The 21,401-nt window shown below is 38.3% G+C and overlaps 2 protein-coding genes across 2 annotated transcripts; one reads left to right on the top strand and one right to left on the bottom strand.

Moving 5' to 3' along the window:
- The first annotated feature begins 298 nt into the window (after nucleotides 1–298).
- On the top strand, nucleotides 299–5,628 carry LOC116267031 (ribonuclease H2 subunit A). Its single transcript, XM_031648580.2, has 8 exons — nucleotides 299–536; nucleotides 645–716; nucleotides 4,032–4,155; nucleotides 4,238–4,325; nucleotides 4,467–4,604; nucleotides 4,676–4,763; nucleotides 4,851–4,971; nucleotides 5,221–5,628. Exons 1-8 carry the CDS (start codon nucleotides 299–301, stop codon nucleotides 5,396–5,398), a joined length of 1,047 nt encoding a protein of 348 aa, XP_031504440.2. The 3' UTR covers nucleotides 5,399–5,628.
- Nucleotides 5,629–8,771: 3,143 nt separating this feature from the next.
- On the bottom strand, nucleotides 8,772–15,875 carry LOC116267080 (PI-PLC X domain-containing protein At5g67130-like). Its single transcript, XM_031648640.2, has 7 exons — nucleotides 15,514–15,875; nucleotides 15,164–15,301; nucleotides 13,297–13,395; nucleotides 12,094–12,397; nucleotides 11,148–11,371; nucleotides 10,225–10,311; nucleotides 8,772–9,052 (listed from the first exon to the last, which is right to left on the bottom strand). Exons 1-7 carry the CDS (start codon nucleotides 15,775–15,777, stop codon nucleotides 9,020–9,022), a joined length of 1,149 nt encoding a protein of 382 aa, XP_031504500.1. The 5' UTR covers nucleotides 15,778–15,875; the 3' UTR covers nucleotides 8,772–9,019.
- Nucleotides 15,876–21,401: the final 5,526 nt, after the last annotated feature.

Below are 21,401 nucleotides of genomic sequence, written 5' to 3'. Positions count from 1 at the left end.
TATAGGTATTGTTTAGAACTAAATCTAAATCTAAATTCAAATCTGAATCAGTTATTTCTTTGAAACCGAATTTGAATCCAATTTGGATGCCAGTTCTTATATATTAAATATTTTTTTTCCTCTGCCAAGTGAAGCAATTCATTGGGTCATCGGATCCAAATCCGACTCGTTGATACTTACAAAACTACTCTTTCAATTTTAGAAAATATATTTGAGTTATTCTATAGAAAAAATTCCTTCTTTTCCTCCTTTACCTTATGAGGAAAGGGTCTCATTTTCTGAACAGAGGGGTATTTTTATGATTTTGGGGCCGAGCACGACTTACCAGTCGGATCTAAACAACGCATTTCTCCCTCCCCTCTCTCCAGTCTCCGCCAGACAGAGAAGCATCAAATTTTTGGCGGGAGAGGATATTACTTCCGCCATCCTTCCCAGTAGTTTTCCTTTGTTTCTGATGGGTGCCACTACTCTCCCAGGGTGGGCATCCCAGCCTTGCATCATGGGCATCGATGAAGCTGGTAGAGGCCCTGTTCTAGGTCTCTCTCTCTCTCTCTCTCTCTTTTCAGTGGGTTTCGCTTTGTTTATCGTCTTTCTCTCTCTTCACTTTTCCGCGTGTATTTATTTGAGGTGTTATTCGTTTGAAGGTCCAATGGTTTATGGATGCCTTTACTGCCCTCTCTCCTATAAGGACGCTCTTTCCTCGTTGAATTTTGCAGGTACCACCAATCTCCTTTGTCTAATTTCAAGTAAACAAGGATTCTTGCTTTTGTTTCTGATCATTTTTCTTCGTCTTGATGCTAACGAATGAATGCTTGGTGAATGTGAAGGTTATATTAGTAATTAGTTACGGATGATTCTGCATTTTGTTCATTGTAGCAGCGTGCTTTTTTGAAATTTGCATCTTATGTGCACTAACAGATTCAGTGTCATGTTTGAATCTTGATATCGTTCTTCTCTTTGCTTTTCCATTGCGATTGTTCATATATGGCTCTTTTGGGAGTTCTAGATGTATTGAGCTGCTTGTATTGCCATTCTCCTAATGAAAATTTACAGCGTTAACATGTCTAAATTCGTGTTCGTGGAAAAGTTACAGAAAATGGAGCATCCAAATTCCAATGGCAGTGTTATCATATTCTTGATATACAGGTAGGATCACCAAAGTGACCCTAATTTTATGTTCACGGGCCAAACCATATGTGTTCCATTGCTTAAAATGTTTCATTGCCGGAAGCTAACTGTAGCTTCCTATCGTTGTTACACTGCTGGTGTTAAACCGCTTTATTGTAAGAAAGAGTAGATGCCTTTCGTTGTTGCTGGAATCCAATTGTTGGATTTGCAAAATGAAATTTGAATTTGTGTGGTATATATGGTTTCTGTTCTTTCGTTCTTCACAGAAATCCCTGCTTTGACCCTTGAAACTTGGGAGGCAGTATCTTATGAGAGCATTTCAGGTCCTTTTGTCTCATGCATGGCATCAGCATACTGTAGTTAATACTGGCATTGGAAGTGAATCAAATAAAAGGATACAGAGAATCAGCCCACTTGACCATATAGAATTGTCATATATTGACATTTTAAGAATATATAATGCGCATAGAGGCTCATGCATCCGCCCATGGTTGAGTACCACTTCTAGCATAACTAAACTATAGTCTTCCTCTCTAATATCTGCAAGTCCATGCTGTCAGACTCCTTCACTGCCATCTTTGACTTGTATCATGCGTATCTTCACATGTTGTTTCCATTTTAGTTGATTGCCTTTTAGATCTACAATCATCACAAATGATGTTCCATGGTGATGCTTAGGGACTGGATGATATGTCTAGACCATCACATATGGCATCCGTATCTGCTCCTTGCAGCAACTGTCTATTGTTTGGTAGCCTTTCCTTGTCACATTAAATGTTTACTCTAAAATGCTTGGTTGTGTACACATTTCTATCTTCCTGTTTTAATGGTGCCAACAGTTAACATGGCATTGAAGTCTGAACATAAATGCATTAATTTCTTCTTTCAGACATTTTGATTGCTTTTTGTTTTTTTTTTTTTTTAACCACAACCATATAGTTTTTTCAAGGTCAATCAATGGTTCACATCTATTTGTTCATAAAAGAACCTGCTAATGTCATTTTGTTTTTGGTTGTCCTGCCTGAAGTCTATTACTGTCTTTTTTGGCCATTATGGTGAGATGAATACGATGGCCCTATCTGAATCATAGTTAAGAACTCAATGTCATCACCTGAAGACAGCCATGAACAACTTGTCTCTTTTCAACAAGTGGAATTGGAATCTAGAGAATGCTTTAGTACTAAGTTACAAGGAACTCACTTCTCTGCTTGTTTTTCCCCACTTCCTCTTTAGCTTCTTGATTTAGATAGCTTCTTTCAATTATGTGAAGTATGCTAATGCAATGTTTTCCAGGCATTCACTACCTAGGTCCTTTTGTTTTCTGGTGATGATCGTTTGACTCTTTGGGTCGCTTTGATTATCCTTCCAAAAGTGTGACTTGGTGGATTAATAAGTACAGTGTTAATATAATTTGTCATCATCCGTGTTTGATAAATGATCTAAAGAATTAGCATAAAGAGAAAAGCTTTTAGAAATTCTAGCCATTATTTTGATTCACATATCCATCTGTTCATATTTACATCTGTATGCCATACAAAAAGGTTTAGATTTTCCAGTAAGCTGTAAGCAGATGTTACTAACAAATTTCAGTTTAGGACAGAGGACAACCTTTTCCTAGTTACGATAATCCTATGTGATACAACACGGATGAAAGAACAATATATTTTCTTTTGCTCATGAAACTAGAAAAATTATGTAGCTTTGCAGTTATCCTTCTCCACCAAAAGGAGAAATGCCAAACTGAATTTGGTCATAACTGGGTAACTGTCTTCTATATTATGATCTCATTCTTAGTTTCTCCATGGAGAGACACTCCATTTCCATGTTCCACATAAACAAAAACTCTCAATTTCCAGTAAATAAACTTGTGTCTGTTTGTTTTGGTTTTACTTTCCACTAGAAACTTTTTTGTGACTTTAGTTGCTCTGCAAAATAGTTTTGGGAATACCCCTTTGATGAATATTCTGAAATAGGTTTTGAGTGTTTAGTGATTGGAGATCCAGGTGCTTCCCAAAACCTTTCAAAAGCAGTAGCTTCGACTCCACTAACTTGTATGCACCAAAAGAGACAAATGAATAGATCAGGTCAATAGAAAAACATGCAGAGCCAACTCGGTGTAGAGAGGGAGAGAATGCTGATGGGCTTCAGTCCACCACCACCAAGACCATGGGTCCATGTGAAAAAGGGCAGCCTCTGCCATCTTTTATCCTTCCTCCTCCTTCTATTGCACCATTTTCAACTGCCCTAATCAGATAACCTGGCTAACATTTGCAAGGAGAGAAGGAAAAAGCGGTGGAGATATGTGTGCCATTTTTCACTAACCTAAGTCAAACCAGGGCTAATATAGGGATGGTAAGTAAAAGGGGTTCTTTGAACATAACCTTTAAAAGAAAACAAGTCATACTTCAGATATGCATTTATTGGGTCATTTGCTGAGCTTGTTATTGTAATTTTTTCCTTTGCAAATAATACATACAGTTTGCTAAATTGTCACCATCATGAATCCAGATGAACAAATGTACTCGTCTACATAGAAACTAATGGCTGAGAAAATTCCCCAGCTATGAGCAAGTTCTGTATGATGGTCAAGTCTAAGAAAGCACAGTGGATGATATTTTGCAATGACATTATAGTTAGTATATGTCACAGATGCACACAGAGACCTGTGCTCCTGCACAGGGAGTCTAATGACCCGAATGCATGATGTGCTTAAAGCCTTAAACATAGTCTTTGCTTTTAGTCCCTGAAACATCACTGGAGACGCTAGTGTTGGGTTTGATTCTCTATGCTAAGTTATAAACATAGTCTTTGCTTTTAGTCCCTGAAACATCACTGGAGACTCTAGTGTTGGGTTTGATTCTCTATGCTAAGTTATTTTCTCATAATTTTTTGGATTAGTACAGATTCAAAGACCCTGAAAGAGGAAAAAAGGGAAGAGCTATTTGAAAACCTGAAGACTGATTATTCAATTGGATGGGCTGTAGATGTCATAGACCCAAGAGTGCTGTCAGCCAAAATGCTTAGGAAGTAAAAATATTTCTCACTCAATATATTAAATAAGCAATCTTAGTATTTGAAATTTTGATGGTAATTTTTAATTTGTACGCAGAATAAAAGTCAATTTGAATGAAATATCACATGAGTCTGCTATGGGCCTTGTCTCCAGAGTGCTTAACTTGGGGATTCTTCTAACAGAAGTATGTTTTCTCTCTCCCTCTCTCTGGCACACATAATTCATGTGCACATTAGGTTGATTATTCCTGTGTCTATAGGTAACTTTGATTTTCTTTTACATTTCATGTACTACGTGAAATTTGTTACTTGTGTTTGTGCCACAGGTCTATGTTGACACTGTTGGAGATGCAGAAAAGTATAAAATCAAATTATCTGAGAAGTTCCCTGGTATCAAATTTGTCGTGGCAAAAAAAGCTGATAGTCTTTACCCAGTTGTTAGTGGTGCAAGCATTGTGGCCAAGGTTAGGGTTCTTGTCACTGTTGTCATTCATATTTTTCTTTCGAAGGTAACAGAAGAGTTCTCTTTCTTCAGGTAACCAGAGACAGGGCTTTGCGTGAATGGGTGCTTGATGAAACAGCAGAAAACATTAATAGAAACTTCGGATCTGGATATCCTGCAGGTTCTTTCCGCTTCATAATTATATATGTTAAATTTTTATTTTGTTAACTTGTGCCTGGCTGATAACTATCTTGAGATTCTTGTTTAGATCCTGAAACCAAAGCTTGGCTGAAGTGTCACAAGCACTCAGTATTTGGTTTCCCAAGTCTGGTGCGCTTCAGTTGGGGCACCTGTACTCAACACTGCAAGGACATTGTTCAAGTAATATGGTGAGGAGACTGCTGTATCAATCATCGTAGTCATGAATTTCTACCTGTATTGAGATCATAATTTTTTTCTCTTCAATTTCAGAAAATTTAAATGTCTGGTCCTAAAATTATTAGGCAATCTCTCTCTCTCTCTCTCTCTTTTGTTTATTAATCTGCCTCATCCTGAGTTTAGTGTCTTGCAATTAATGCTGTGTAAGAGGCGTGAAGCTTGTTCACCATGACTGACTGGTTGAGATTGTACATATCCAGGGAGTCTGATGCACAGGAAGAAGATGAATGTGCTAACAGTAATGGGAAAAGACAATTGAAATTGACCAGCATTGGCGTTACGGGTAGCAAAATAAAATCTGAAGAAGTTGAATCTAGTGCTAAAGGGCACTGCAAGTTCTTCCAAGCTCGAAAGCTTCAGCAAGTTGCTCATTTCTAGTGAAATCGTTTGGTATTCATTTTATGATTCTTGCTGTCCGGTCACCAGTCTAAACAACTTGTATGTAATCGATCACATTGTTCAGGAGACTCTCGTCCAGCTCAATGGAATTAAAGTTTTTAGCAGAAGTAAATTTTACATTCATATGTATCCTAAGATGAAAATGTTATAGTCGTCCTGTTAAACCTATTTGAAACTGGTGCTTTCGGCTATAAATCCTGTTATGATAACACTGAAGATCTGAATTAAATCTCTCTTATAGAAAAAAGGATTACAAAAAATGAACTTTACATGTAAAAGTTACATTTCACTGTTTAATTAGTTGCCGCTACAAATGCGAAATGGTTTACAACCATGTCGGGACACCATATTCTGCGAAAGGACTTCTATGGATGTCCATCTGAATTCGTCTTCTACTTCGGCTTCAATTCACCTGCCTCTACCTGTCGTCAATTCTATTGTTGAGTATATTCTAGAAATTCATGTTCAGGTTGGTGATCTAGCCATGGTCTATGTGTAGAAATCAAAAGTGAGTCCATGTAAGTATGGTCCAATTAGGGTCCTTTAAAAGTTTAATGACAATGCATACTTGATTGACTTGCCAGGTGATTGAACCATATTACTCATCTTTAATATCTCTGATCTTCTAGCATATCATGATCCATCAAATGCATCCGAGCCTAATTCTTTTTATCCAAGGATGCATGACGCAGAGCTAACCAAGCGTGACCCATAGATCCGGATGCGTCAGACATGTCCATGGATCGATCCCCAATGAGAGCACTGGCCGAGAGAGCCAACATGAATCCATGTGTGAGTCAAGGCTCAGGATTAGCCGAAGTTTTGCAGGTGAGGAGGTCCACACGAATGACAAAGGAAGAGAGGGGGCACAGGTTCAGCCCTTCTTCCCAGGCTTAGTTTGGTCATATCCATTTGGTATGCTTTTGGATCCTTTATTAATCCTTGGTTCTGTTTTTTCTATTTTCTTTGACTTGGGATATAATTACGCACGTTTTGTGTTTTTATGTTTAATTGTTGAAGATCAAACATGAGCCTCTTTAGTAGTTTCTATTCCCTTTTGCTTCGTTCATTATAAACATCGTTTAAAGTACACTTTGATTCAATTCAATTCGTTCAGTTATTTTGCTTCGTTCATTATTAACATTGTTTAAAGTACACTTTGATTCAGTTAATTTGTGATCCAGAGGAGTCAATCCTCCCAATCACTTCATCGATATGCGTAACATTTTTATGTTTTCAATCGCATCCACATGGTCTGATTGGTTCCAAGAGCCCGCCCAGGCCATGAATCAGTCCGAGACAAATTCGAGACCAAATCGATATTATTCATCCACTTATTATCGCCCAATATATGGCAAACGCCATCAAGCTTAGGGATGTCAACGGATCGGATTCGGATCGGATACATCTTTAATCATATCCGCTTTTTCTGATATTCATATATTCGGATTCGGATTCGGATTCGGATTCATATTCGAATTCGAATAAATCAAAGTCATATCCGAATCTGAATCCGAAATCCGATTTTACAATCAGAATCCAATCCGATTTTTATATTTATATCCAAATCCGAATCCGAATTTTGAACCAGATTTTGCCATTTTCTAAGTATTAGATAGAGGATATTTGTCTAAAAATGAATCCGATCTGAATCCGTATTCAAATCCGATCCGATATTCATGTATATCCGAATTTGATCGGATGTCATTTATTAAATCCGAATCCGATCTGATTTCTTAATCGGATATTAAATTTTTATCCATATCCGATTTTTTCGGATCGGATCGGTCGGATATCCGATTTAAATCAGATATATTGACATCCCTAATCAAGCTAAAGGTACTGCATCGATCGATGGACAAAGCTGGGGCTATCGCTAGCACTTGTTGCTTGGTCAAATGTAAAGCCTACACCGCTAAAGTCATCGGCCTGGGCTCGTGCTGTGGCAGAGATACAAGATGGCTGGTGCCGGCAGCCAATCAAAAGTTTTCTCAGCCAAGAAAGAAATCCTGGTTCCACCGCTGGGCTCTTCGCTCTCCATCAATATCATTAATCCTGACCCTTGGCCTTGGAATATAGAGCCTTTTAATTATATTGTGCAGATTGATTCTGTTGCCTATTTCTTTTACTGTGAGATAGGTTGAGCCTTTGGCGTTGACACCAACCTATTCTTAGTTGTAGTCATGAGGTGGCGCTGCTTAGATTGTGCAGGACAAAGGAAAGGTACGTCTACTAAACACGTTAAGCTTAAGAACATCATGTTTTTGTTGTACAAGACGTTGAGTGATAATGTTTAGCATTTGATTATTACATTTAGGAATGCCATTTATAATCACATCATGTGCTCTTGAACAAAAACACAGTGTCTTTGAAGCATATGTTTTAGAATCTTCTTCTTCTTTTCATTCTATTGAAGTGATTATTAGATTTAGGAATGACATTTATAATCACATCATATTCTCTTGAACAAAAGCATAGTGTCTTTGAAGCATATGTTTCAGAATCTTCTTCTCTATTTCATGCTCTTAGAGTCACAGTGGTGAAGCCAGAAAATTTATGTTTGCAGGCTCAAGCTTCTAACAAAACAGAGATATTAACACTTAACAGGCAAGTTAGACATCCTTGAACTTATTTATCATATAAATATATTTGTAAATACTATATTTTTATGAAGTCTAAGGTAGTTATTTATCTTTGTAGTCTTAAGATGTTCTTATTCCTTTCAAAAAATGCATATTTATTGAAACATTTTCCGTATTTTTAATCTTGAAGATATAGCGAGATGCCATTGATTTTTCTTGTCAACGGTTTTCTGAAAATGGGATTTTTAAAAACATTCCTTTTTTTTCAGTTAAAAGCAGTAATTTTGCAATTTTAACAAACAATAAGATGAGAAATTGGGCTTTTCTTGGTTCCAACATCCAAAAAGAACATAGTTATGTAGTTTCTTAAAAGACAATCGTAAATGTTGAACTTTGTCGAAGGGGAAAATATCCAAAAGCACTTTCAACTCATGAGGTAAAAAAAAAAGTTCAAATGTGTTTTTTAAAAAATAATGCTTAATATGAATTGTAAATCTAAACTATATGCAAACTCGGAATTCTTTTCATAAGCAACGCCAACTCGAAACTATTACCACACGCTTTATAAAGTCAACCTATTCTATAAAAATGCACAGTAAAGTTAAATGACATGTTTGTGCATTTAACACTTACATGGCCATTAGTTAGGTTTGAGTTGATTTATTTATTTATTGAAGATATGTATGTATCAGCGTTTGCAAAAACAAAAAGGAAGAAAAAGAAAAAAGAGTGCTCCGAAAGATTGAACTCTTGTACTCATTTCAACCTCCTAACCAATAAGTAGATAAACCATTCAGTACGTGAGAGAACAACACAAGTGTAGGGCATATCCACAGCATATGTTGTGATGATCATCTACGGAAAGGAAGCATAATTAACATGGCTTTTATTTCTCAGAAGAAGAAGAACACACACACATACATATATATATATATATATATATGTATTCCCTCTTTGTTCACAAGCCCCTCGAGGCGCCTGGCCTTTGCCAAAGGTGGTAGTTCAGACTTCAGATCTCTTAAGAACCACAGCTGCCGATGGTCATGTTTGGCTGTCAACAAAAGTTTGAAAAACGAGAGATCAATATGGACACGTACAGAAAAAAATTCAGAAAGAAGGAGCCTTCAAAGGCGTCGTTAATCTTGGAACGAAAGGGACTCTAAAGATTTTCCTATCCGCTTGTTTGTTTTTCTCCTTGCACCTTCTTCTTTCACCTTCTTCTTTTACTGTTTTTAGTTGATCTTTATGAAAGGCTCACCACTTTGGCTTAATTGCGTAGACAGCTCTTGATCAATACAAAATTTCTAAATCTAAAGCTGCATGTTTGATCTTGTTTTGTCCTTCCCTTCTTTTCCTTTGGCCCTGGGGAGTTTCTTCAGTCATCTAAGCAAAGAGCCAATTTCAGATAGGAACTGGTCCAAGGTTGGCGGTTCCAAAGTCAGCCTGGTTTTCAAACAGTTCTTCATCATGTACCCAGTTATTTGTTCGATCAGAGTGTACAATTCTATAGGTAACCCTTTGAAATTTTCTCTCCAACATTTTTGTGACTTTAAAAAACAACGCACTAATTTGTTTTTTAACCAAACAATAGGCGCCTCTCCTAATTTTTATGAAAATGTTTCTTAAAAGCAAAACCGCGTTGGTTCGATAAGAAACATGGGTCCCATCATTGCAAAAGTGACACTTTTTCTTTTTAAGGTACCCAATCGCTTATTTCTGGTCAAACAAGCCATAAAGATCTCAAGTGTGAGCGTTAAAAAGTTAGCTTTTTAAGTAAGTTTCGGCATCGGGCGGACTCGATTTGATAAGAGTCAGTTCAGGCTAGCCCGGAACGGGAGCTCAGGAGCTTAGGCTACCCCGAATGGCCCAATGCCCCAACCTAGTTCGGTTAAAGTTTTAAAAAAAATAAAATATAAAATATATATTTTTGAACATAAAATACATTTTAAAATTATTAATAAAATAAAAATAATATTAAATAATTTACCGAACCGAGATTGAACTCATGCATAGGCTGAATTTTATTAATTCCAACCTGAAGCCCAATCAAACTGGCTACCCAACTCGATGCCCACCCTAATTAGTAGTGCTGCTAATAATCAATAATCAGCTGCCTATTTACATCCAAGTAAGCTAAATCTTTCAGGTTTCTTATCTCTCATGCATAATAGAATGAGTAAATCCTTGCACAAAACCCAATCATGAAGTGATTGAAGAGTGTACCTTGCAGTTGCCGATACTTTGACAGCCGCATACCAGGTGCCCGTTGGCCACATCCACAGCATATGGAGCTCCACCACCATCACTCCTCTGCATTAACACCATCGTCCACAAACTCTTTCATATCAGCATCAACTACTAAAAGCCAAGTTAAATCCATTATTATCATTCATATCAAGTAAGTGTCCTATCACATTGGCCTATGGAGACTAACGTTGCATTTGATGTCACTTTATCAAACCTGGGTTTTTAACCGGTTTTTGAAATTGAGTTTACGTGTTTCAGTGACAAAATCAAAAGGATATTTTAAAAACCTTTGGGGGGCCAGGTTATTCCATCATTTTAAAAATGTGGTTTGTTTGAATATGAGATTTCAGTAACCAATTTTAGCCATCAGCCAAACACTCCTTAAATGCTGTCTTCATGGCAGTGGTAGAGATAAAAAAAAAAAAGGTTAAGGGGTATATTTTAGAAAATCTCATTTGCAAATAAAACATTTTGTATGTTTGTTTTACACAAAATGTGGCAGATTCATGAACACCTAATTCTAGTATTTCATAATTTATTCTAATCTTTGGTTCAATCTTTAACATTGATTCACGAAACACTTACATAATCTTCTAACTAATCAACTAATCGTAAGGTATCTATAAAAAAAATTGAAGCTACCTTGCATATATATATATATATATATATATTTGCTACCTATTTCAAAGGGGAAATGCATAGACATATGTATATATATTCTTTAAAAGAAGATAACTTTTAAAAATAATTAAAAACAATAAAATGGATTTTCGTTTTACAGGTAGCAAGCTCGGGAACTGAATCAATTTTGCCACCGGTTCGGTCCAGATGGGCCAACTCCGGCCGAGTTTTAGGGTGGATTAGAAAGAAAGGAAAGACAAGGGGCTTTGTAGATGGACCTTGTAGAAATCAACAGCGATAAAATTAGGCCATCGATTGTTGGCAGCCTGAGAGCAGGCGGCAAGCGTGCTGAGCAGGGCGGCGGAGTTGTCCTTACAAGCGGTGACGAGATCAGGGGTGTCGGGGAAGTGGTTCACCAGGACGAGGGATCTTGTTGGTGTGTTCATGGGCGATGACTCCGCTCGATTTGGGCAGGCACCTGCCTTCATCCCCCCGTTTCCATCTACTCTCAGCAAGTGACACAAAAATTTTAATTAATAAGCAACAAATTAATAAATAAATAAAAAATGAATAAACCAAAAAATAGGTATGTTGGTATTTTTCTAGAAAATAACTGTTCTTCTCTTCGTCCGTTTTTTGGAATAAGGCCATTTCAGTAATTTTCTCCTGCAACAATTTTTTTTTATATATAAAAACGAGTGTTCCTACATAAATTTCTAAGGAACTTTCTTTTTTCGAACTGCCTTTTATCCAAAATTTTAAGAAGCCCGAGTGTTTGTTGTGATTTTTTAACAAAAGTAATACTTTTCACGAATCAGGGCTTAAAATGACGAAAATAGCATTTTGTAAAAGCAAAAATCGGAAAGGAAAAAAAAAACTCCTTTTCATCAAATAATTGAAATATACATTTCTTTTGAAAATGCCAAAATCTTAAAAAAGCAGATCACTAAGATTTTAGAGTGAATTTTCAAAAAACAAAAGCTAAATTTTATAATATTAAACTTTATCACCAAAGGCTTTTTTAAAAAATATTACATAAACGACTTTCATTTTTTAAATTACAAATAAAAAAAAGGTAAGTCCGGAAAATGAAAATTTCTCCAAAATTTTCACGAAGCACTGATTAAAAAAACGGCCGCTGTCTCTGATATGTCCGATCATTTTAAAACTGTGATTTGAAAAGATAACTCAGGGGCCGTTTTGGGCGGAGAAATCGATCGTTACATTGGTTCTCCACGACGTATCTCCACTGGTAGGCGACGCCCTCCGAGGCCTCCTTGGCGGACTTGGAGGTGAAGACGAGCAGCCTCTGGTTATTGTTCACCATGTCCGTGACGGTGGGCCAATTCTCCCCGTGCTTGGGCATTCGGGACACCGGGAACCAGTACTTCATCAGGCCCGCGCTGGTGAAGAGACGCGTGAGTCCGTTAGGTGAGGTCACGTAGTCCTCTATGAAGATCGTGACGATCTCGGACGGATTGGACTCGAGGAACGCCTGAATCTCTCTGAGTCCGTCGATGGCCGGTTGCTGTCAGATCATCAAATCACATGATCGAGAGAAGCACATTAAAGGAGAAACATTAAAGGAGAAAGTAAGAGGATTGAAGTGTGACATATGACAATCTTAAATTGGCCATAGAATTGAATCAATTTATTCTACAAATGATGACATACAGGACATTAAGAGGGCAGCAAAAAAATTTGTTTTTAAGGAACACTCGAATTTTAAAATATAGGTTGAGGATTAATGATTAATAAAAAAATTTGTTTTTAAGGAACACTTGAATTTTAAAATATAGGTTGAGGATTAATGATTAATTGGAGAAAGTTGTTGGGATTTACCTATCTGGATAGTCTTGCGTCGATACGATTTTATATCCATTTTGGATCCTTAAGTATAAATATTTGTGTCTTGTGATGGTGAGAGACACATTTAGTTTTTACCGGATAATCGGTCCCCTTAACCATATGTGAATTGCATGTTCTCATCATTGGACTGCTATGGCTGAGAAGAAAAACTCATTGTCGCTGCTGCCGTCGCCGCTATCTCCATTAGACAATGACTCTATGGGGACTGTAGCCATTCTACCAACAGCCACCGACATTCAGTCAGCGGTCGCCTCTACAAGTTCTACTTCCGCTATATGAAATACATAGATCCATTTTTCGTTTGTACGCTATCTTGATTCCTCGCAAAACTCCAACAAAGGTCATATGTTCCTTTGCAGTGATCAAAATTCCTTTGTATTTAAAAAACTAAGGGTGAACATGAACGGGATAGTAAAGTTCTTCTTTTTTAAAAGAAAATTTTCAAAGAGAACAAATATATGATTGTGTTAATTTTGCTATTAGACAATACAAGATTTGCAAAAGAAGGGTTGAATTTTGACCGGGATTGGGGGCAAGAGAGAAGAAAAGGGTACATACATAAGCAGTGTAGTCATGGCATTTTCCACCGAAGGAATGACAGAGCCAAATGTCGTTGTTGAAGTCATACATGTCCAACATCAGTCCCCGCACACCGTTCTGCAAACAAACAAATGTTTCTAGAACAGTTCAATACATCACTAAAATCTAAAACAGCGTTGTTAAAAAACAAAAAATCACTAAATTGATGTTAGCAACCATTTATGGTATGTGACTATTTATAGTGGTTTCAGTGGCCAATTTTTAAATTTCAGTCATTATCTGGCACTCAGTAACATTGACTATTCCAGTTTTTTGAAGCCAAAAATGTATGGTTCGCGTTCTAAAAATTTTGAGGGCACTAATATAAAAGTTTTAGATTCGTGTTCGAATTACTATGTGATAAATTAAATTATATGGAAGAACTAATATATAAATATAATAAATTATGTAGCTCCATGTGGAACGCAAACTCGAAACAAGGTGGACTGGAAATCATCTCAACTTCTTTCCTCTTCTGGGGCTCATTGGAGACAAAACGAAAGGTTTTCTTGGTGCAGTAGGAGCTGGGAGGCGGGCATGCGAGCTGGGAGATGCGACGGCGATGAGAGGGCCAGGAGGCAGCCACAACCCACCTCCCGACTCCCGCGCTGCCTTGCGTTGCCAATGTCGCCGACGCCGGTGGAGTTGGAAGGTGCAGCGACGACAACGGCGAAGGCCTGCGCGAGTAGGGCGGCATATGAATTCCTCCAGCCATTTGGAGGAATCTGACCTGCGGGCTGGTGTTTAACATCAAAGAACTAAACTGCCTCATCCACATGTATAGAGGAAATCAACTGTTATATATATATATATATATATATATATATATATATATATATATATATATATATATATTGTCGCTAAACCCAGCCGAGCGAAAACGCTCGTCTGGTTGGGGCCGTTATTAGCATGTCCCCACTTGTTTGAGGTAGGGAAAGTAATCGCCTTCCCCATCACCGCCGGCGGGCTGTGCCACCCCCGCCTGTTTGAGATGGGGGAGGCAACTCCGACGGCCTCCCCTGCCTCATACCTTTTTTTTTTCCAAACGAATAAAAAAGAAAATGAAAGGGGTAGCTGCTGCCTCCCCCATCGGCCGGCCATTCAGTGGCATTTTCTCGCTGGCCGACTGCTGGTGAGAATGCCGGCGGCGGCGATGGTGGAGGCGTCGACCTCCCCCTTGCCGAAGAGACGAGGGAGGCGTCGCTTCTCTTCGACGCTCGAGCGTCGGGCGCTTGTTTTTGTTTTTGCCTTTTTTTTAAAAAATAAAAGAGTGGGCAGTCCATGTGGACGGCCCAGATCAGCTGAGCAAACCCCCGCTGGTATTTAAAAGTAACGAAAACACTCCATATATATATATATATATATATATATATATATAGTACAACTGCATGTGGCATACTTCAGGATTACACTTAGAGAAAATTCCAAATAAATGAACATTTGAATCAATTGTTGCCTAACTCGTGTGTAGCCACTAGCCACTCGAGAAGAGGAACTATGAAACTGATAATTAAATTACTTATAGTTAGGCAAATAGCTTTAATAAGTTTCTCATTTTAAAACGGAAGTAACGTTAGTCAAATTAATGGGAAAATCAGGAAATCAAGAATTACCATTAAAAGAACATCAACTTATCAATGACATCCAGCTCTGTTTTCTGTAGGCTCACCACAGGAAATATGAGCACAGAGTGGAACAGAAATACCATTCCCATCTACGAGCCTAGCTAATTCGCATCTGTTCTTTACAATATTCGATTTCATTAGCATACATTTATAGCAAGTAAGCAGATGATATAGAGCAGAGCAAAAATTGGGGGCGGCTTGAGAAGAGAGAAGGAACTCACATTGAGCTGGGAGGTAATGGAGTCCTGCTGGTTGGAGGGCGAAAGCCTGACAGCTCCAGTCGCCGACTTCTCCCCAAGTATGGCGAACGAGTTATGCGTCGTCAACCAGGAATACCGATTGAATGGCAGACCTCCCACCTTCAGTTTTTGCCGAATTTTCCCCCAACACCATCCATGCGGAATCGCAGAACGACAAGTTGGTCGATCCATGAGCATCACGCGAAGCGGAAGCGGGAAACGAACAAAGAATATCACATTAGCATAGTTCATGGGGATTCAGAGAGGCGATGCGAAGCGAGAATCGGGGAGAATTAAGTGGGGGAAACGAGCAAATATTTGTGCGTGGGTACCAGAGAGGTGGGGTTGAGGGAGGCGATACGAGTGCATCTCGGGAGGAGACCGCCATTGGTAATGCAGGTCTCGCAGTGGAGACCCTGAGCGCAGTTGCTGTTCCTGATGCATTTGTCCCCTTGTTGGCAGTGGCCGCCGGTGAAGAAGCAGAGGCCACCACCGTCTGCCCCCCAGCAGATACTGCTCACCAACAGTACAGAAGCCAACAGGCCTCTTCCCAGTGCTATCGCCATCAACGAAGCTTCTGCCCTTATTCTCTTCATCTCCCTCTTTCTCTGATCTGGAGAGAGGTCAGGCGCCTAACCAATGGAAGCCCTCTATAGAGAGAGAGAGAGAGAGAGAGAGAGATTAGAAATGGAAAAGGGACAAGAAAGAGAAGGAGCCCTTAGGCTATCTTTGTTCTTTCTTTCCTTTAATTGAATTTGTGTGCGCCAACTACTATGCTTCAATTCTAGGAATTTTTAATCATTAATTTCTGCAGTTTTCCCTTTTTCCTTCCTTCAATAGACACGATTCATATTTCAGCTGAATTCTTTGGAAACGCAACGGTTCTTATTCAGATATATATAATAATCGTGTAACTGTCATTTAGATGTTCATCCATTTATAACGCAATCGGATCAGAATCGTATTTGAATATCTACGAAAGGTCGAATGGCTGTCAGTTTCTTGTGTCGCCTTTGCAATGTTTTATTAGTGAATTCAACTGCTCGAATTTGAACTTCAATGGAACACGCAGCTCGATTGTATGTAATATTGGCATCCCCAAAAACTGATTATATAATTTAGACGTGCTACATTTCTACAACCAGCTTAGCTGAACAAGTCAAGTTCGAGGTTGAGTTAAAACTCGAGTTATAATTGAGTGGAGTTAAGTAACTTTTTAGGATTTAATACCCTTCTTAGTGGTATTAAATCAAGACACACCAGTTTAAACTAGCGGAGCTGAGTCGACTAATACTCGAGCTCCAACCGAACAATGTGTGACTCAAGCTCGAGCACAGCTCGCTCATTGGAGCTACCTTGCCTAGGGGTGGGCACCAGGCCGGGCCGCTGGTGAGGGCCCGGCCCCGCCCCATTAATTTTTAAAATTATTTTTTGTTATTAATAATATATATTTTATTATTAAAATTTATATTTATATTCAAAAAACATATTTTATATTTTAAAAATAGTTTTTTATTAGAATCAGGCTGGGCCCCTCCTGGCCCGACTTGTAAGAACAAGGCCGGCCCCAACTCAGTTCTTATTAGGCCGGGCCAACCCGATGTCCACCCTTAACTTTGTTTAATCGGTGAGAAATTAACTCTCAGTTACAAGACATAATTAACAAAATTTAAATCCCATGCTCATCCAAATGACAGTTCGAAAATCTTGAATTTGAAGTTTTTCCATGTTTAGGATGCAGAAATTTTAATTTCATTTGCATCTATTTATGTGGTAATTAAGATATGCACACGAAAATGTATCTATCTTCCTTAGGTGCCTGACTTGTATAGGTAGAGCCAACCGAAGCACTTATGGTTCTGAGCATTGCCAATATATCTCTCTTTTCCAAATTTAAACAAGCTGTCACAGCTTGCGCTGTGTAGGAGTTTGTACTCACAATAATCAAACTACCCGCTGACCTCCTACCAAAACCGTTAGGCAGCATCTTTCGAGGTTAAAAGCTACCTGAAAAAGAGGTTTGAAGGCTAAGGACGTCAACGTATATACCTTTAATCGTATCCATTTTGTCAGATATTTTTTAATTTGAATTCAAATAGAAACAAAAAAGTTTATATTTGAATCTGAATTTGAAATCTGATTTTTACAATCCAAACCTAATTTTTTTTATTCATATCTGAATCTGAAACCCTAGTTTGAATCGAACCTGACTGATTTTTAAAATGTAAGAGCATTTGATACACAATGTTTATTAAAACTAAATCTGGTATGAATCTGAATTCGTTCAAATATTTATATATATCTGAATCCAATTGGATGTCATTTCTTAAATTGAAACCTATCTAACTTTTTAATTCGATGCAATCACCTGCTTGACCAGCTATGCTATGTGTTTGGAGCCCCAAGGCAAGCATATTCAAAATCGTGAGTCCATGTTTGAAAACGCTTATATTATGTTAAACAAGGATTTACTTCTAAAGAATGTGATAAGGACACTTGAACTTGGCCTTTTATTTTGGGTATTTATTTATCAATTGTAATTATCAATAACGTGCTCCATATCCAAATTTCACAATCTGAATCTGATTTTTACATTCATATCTGAATTTGAATCCTAATTTTGAACCCAATATGGCCGATTTTCAAAATCCAAGGGCGATATTTATTTAAAACTAAATCCAATACTAATCCAAAACTGAATCTGATAAGATGTTTATGGATATCCAAATTTGATTGGATGCCATTTTTTAAAATATGAATCTGATTCGACTTCTTAATCAAATATTACCTTTAAACTCCATATTTGAATTCTTTTTTTGTAACAGTTTGATTGATCCCTACATGTGTTATGGTGTTAGAAATGACTGAATTGCCCTAATTAGTTAATGAAAGACCCTTTTATATAAGGGTAGAAGTGGAACAAAATTCCTACAAACTACCAAAATATCCCTCTAGTGAAACGTGATCCACATACACCTTCGCCCTTTTGTTCAAGGGTTAGTGAAGAAAATGTGTTTCGGATGTGGAAAAGGAGACTGTCTTCACCAATGTTGTTAACTGCATTGATGCCAAGGGATGCGCCGTGCCTGTGAAACGATACGTTGCAGAGCAATGTATAATGATGCGTAAGCATGAAAACAAAAAATATCAAGTATAAATATGAAATTGTAGGCATAAATATGCAATTCATTACGAAGGACTTCCATGTGCAAACAAAACCTAGGTAAAGTATAAATTACTGCTTGAAATCACCCCAAAATTTTTAAAAATCCACATTTTATGATGAATTTACAACAAATTTAAATGATTTTTGGCCTCAAAATGCTTCAATTTCCTTCGACTTTGATCAACTTTTTCTCTAATTTGATCATCAAATTTATTTCTGACTCATTTGAATCTAATTTCAGATTTTGGACATAAGGCCAACCACAATTTTGACTTATTTCATGATTCAGATCTAGATCCAGTCCAAAAACTCAAACAGAGACCGAAAACCTATCCCTAGTTTTTTATCCAGATCCAAATATGAGATCCAGATCCACAAAAGGTCTATATTTACAGTTCTTAATACAGGTACACAACAGACTTTCAGATGCAAAACCAAATTTCAGATTTGAACCTAGATCCAAATCCAGATTCTTGGCCCATTTAATCCACATTCGAGCTGATCCAATTCATATCTAATCCATGATCCAAAAATATAGATCCACATCCATATCCTTGCCCAAATCCAAATCCTTGATCAATATCCAAATCTAGATCAAAATTCCACGTTTCAATTCAGATCCAAATCTGATATCCAGGTCCAAATCTAAGTAAATTAAATCCAATATTTAAATTCAATATATGATTTTAAATCCATTTATAAAGATCTGAACCATGGATCTATTTCCAGATCCAAGACCATGTTTAAGACCTATATCCATTGCTCGTATCCACTTCCATTTCCAAAATTATAAATTTGACCTTCTCTAGTAATTGGATATGTGTTTCAAATCCAAATCCAAGTTCGTGACCCTTCCCAATCCTCAGGATCGAGACATTATGGTCATTTTCTAAAATACCATCTATTTTCCATTCAGAAATCCCAAAAAACCTTAAATTTCCCAAAATACCCTTGAATTTCCAAAATGCCATTGTTTTTGTCAAATTTTCTTTTGCTTTACAAGAAGCCCTAATTTTTAATCAAATATTCTAAAACATGCTCTTTGTCTCTCTCTCTCTCTTTATAGAGCCTAGCTTGGTCAGGCCGTATCTAGCGCGGCCAGGTATAGTCAAGCCGTACTTGGCATAGCTAGCCTGTGCACTGGTCAGCCAGATCTTGGAGTGCTAGCCCAGCCCAGCCAAGTACAGCCCTCACCTCCTTAGCTTGGCTAATTGGCAGCTATGTCACCTGAGTGCGGGGTGTGGGTGCCGGTGTCAGAGCGGCACATCCCAAAAATTTTAGGTGCGGTGGTGGGGCAATGATATTTTGTTATTATTATTATTATTAATTTATTATATATATAACAAAATAAACATGTATATATTATTATTACAATTTATTTTATTAATGTATATAACATACTTGAATAATTGTATTGCATAAGAAAATATCAGAACAACATATATTATATAAGTAATTTAGTAATATGACATTCAAACTGGGTTTGGGTGTGAGTCGGAATCGCACCCATGTCTGGTGCGCACTCGACTCAATGCGACTCGGCTGCGGCAATAAAATAGAAGAGTCAGGAGAACTTAGATTGGTAGGCTTGGCCTCTTCAGGCTAGGCTTGTGGGTCAGGGTATTTGCTAGCCAAGACACTTGTGCGCGTTTAGCCTCTCTGGTCTAGGAGGTAAATGTTCTCGTTTGTACAGAACCCCAGAGCAAGTAATCCCCAAATACAAGTTTTCAACCTATCACCAGTAAGGAAGATTTCTCACGATACAAGTGTAAGTAAACAAACCAACGAGAGAGAGGGAGGTAAAGGAAGAGCACATGAAGGAGATTACTCGGCTTAGCTAGTAGTTGATGTGACTGGGTATTGGACGAGACGACTTAGCAATCAAGAATCCTAGAGTGACATGCAGGTGTTGAGGCTGATGCGTCGAACAGGTCCACTTTAAGAGCTTCTTCCACTCAAGGGGCTGTGCATCCACAGATTGTGGAAGGCTCGACCAATGGAGCTGGGTACGTGGTTCGAGGGCAGCTAGGCATTGTCCGAAGGAGGCTATGCTCAGTTGGGTCGAGGAAGGCAGCTGCCGATGGGAAGCTGGTGTGAGGGATGCAGTCCCGCAGTTGGCATTATTGAAGATAAGGATAAATGCATTGTCAAAACTGTTGCTAATATTGTTGATCAGGAAATTTAAGATCAAATGTGTAACCGAGAATATTGTCAAGATATTGACGCCAATCTTGATCCTAAAAATAGAAACGGATGAACCTTGTATTGTTTTGAATATCAATGGAACCTCTCACACAAATGATTGAGGTGTGAGAGTGAAAGAGTTTGCTCGTGAATGTCGACTCAATTCTGAGTCGAACCACGTTAAAATCTCTCCCTGTGTTTTCTCTTTTATAGTATAGCAGGAAAAATAACAGTTTCTCTTGACAACCAATCGAGTAGTGAAGAACAAAGGAAGAAAATCCCTGGCTATTAAACCCGGCCGGCCCTGTTCTGTAAGTAAATCCCCGGCATCCCTGTTCAAAATGACGGTGTTCTCCCCCACCGTGATCATCCACCCTTGTAGCACTCAGACAGAATCCTTGGTCCATTGCGGTTCCAATGAGCCTAAGCTCGACCAGAACCAACGCTTGAGCTGGTCGAAATCAACCAAAATCCGACCGCTCATTTTCTGTTTTTTAGATGTCCTTCTCCTGCATGAGAAGTAGGGCCAATCCGTTTGATCCTGGGTCAAAATGTGTTTTTGATCATCTAAGGAGATGACCAATGAAATTCTGAGCAGATCAAGCCCTTACCTGTCAAAAACCGATCAGAAATCAAGGAGATATCGTTGTTTAATTTTCTGAATTTTTCGGCGTGAAAGAGGAATTCCGACGAACCCGATGATATTCCATCGAGATTCTGTTGTCTTCTTCGTTCCCTGACTAGTCGGCTGTCAACATGTTCACGGCAGTCATGTTAGGACAGGATTCGTGTGTCCCATCGAATCCCGCTTCATCGTATCCAAGCTGCCAGACAAATCCCGCCTGCGAGTTCGCGTGTCGTGCAGATGTC

The sequence above is a fragment of the Nymphaea colorata genome, chromosome 13 (assembly GCF_008831285.2).
Source record: "Nymphaea colorata isolate Beijing-Zhang1983 chromosome 13, ASM883128v2, whole genome shotgun sequence".
NCBI lineage: Eukaryota > Viridiplantae > Streptophyta > Magnoliopsida > Nymphaeales > Nymphaeaceae > Nymphaea > Nymphaea colorata.
This window is presented reverse-complemented; position numbering and strand designations above follow the sequence as displayed.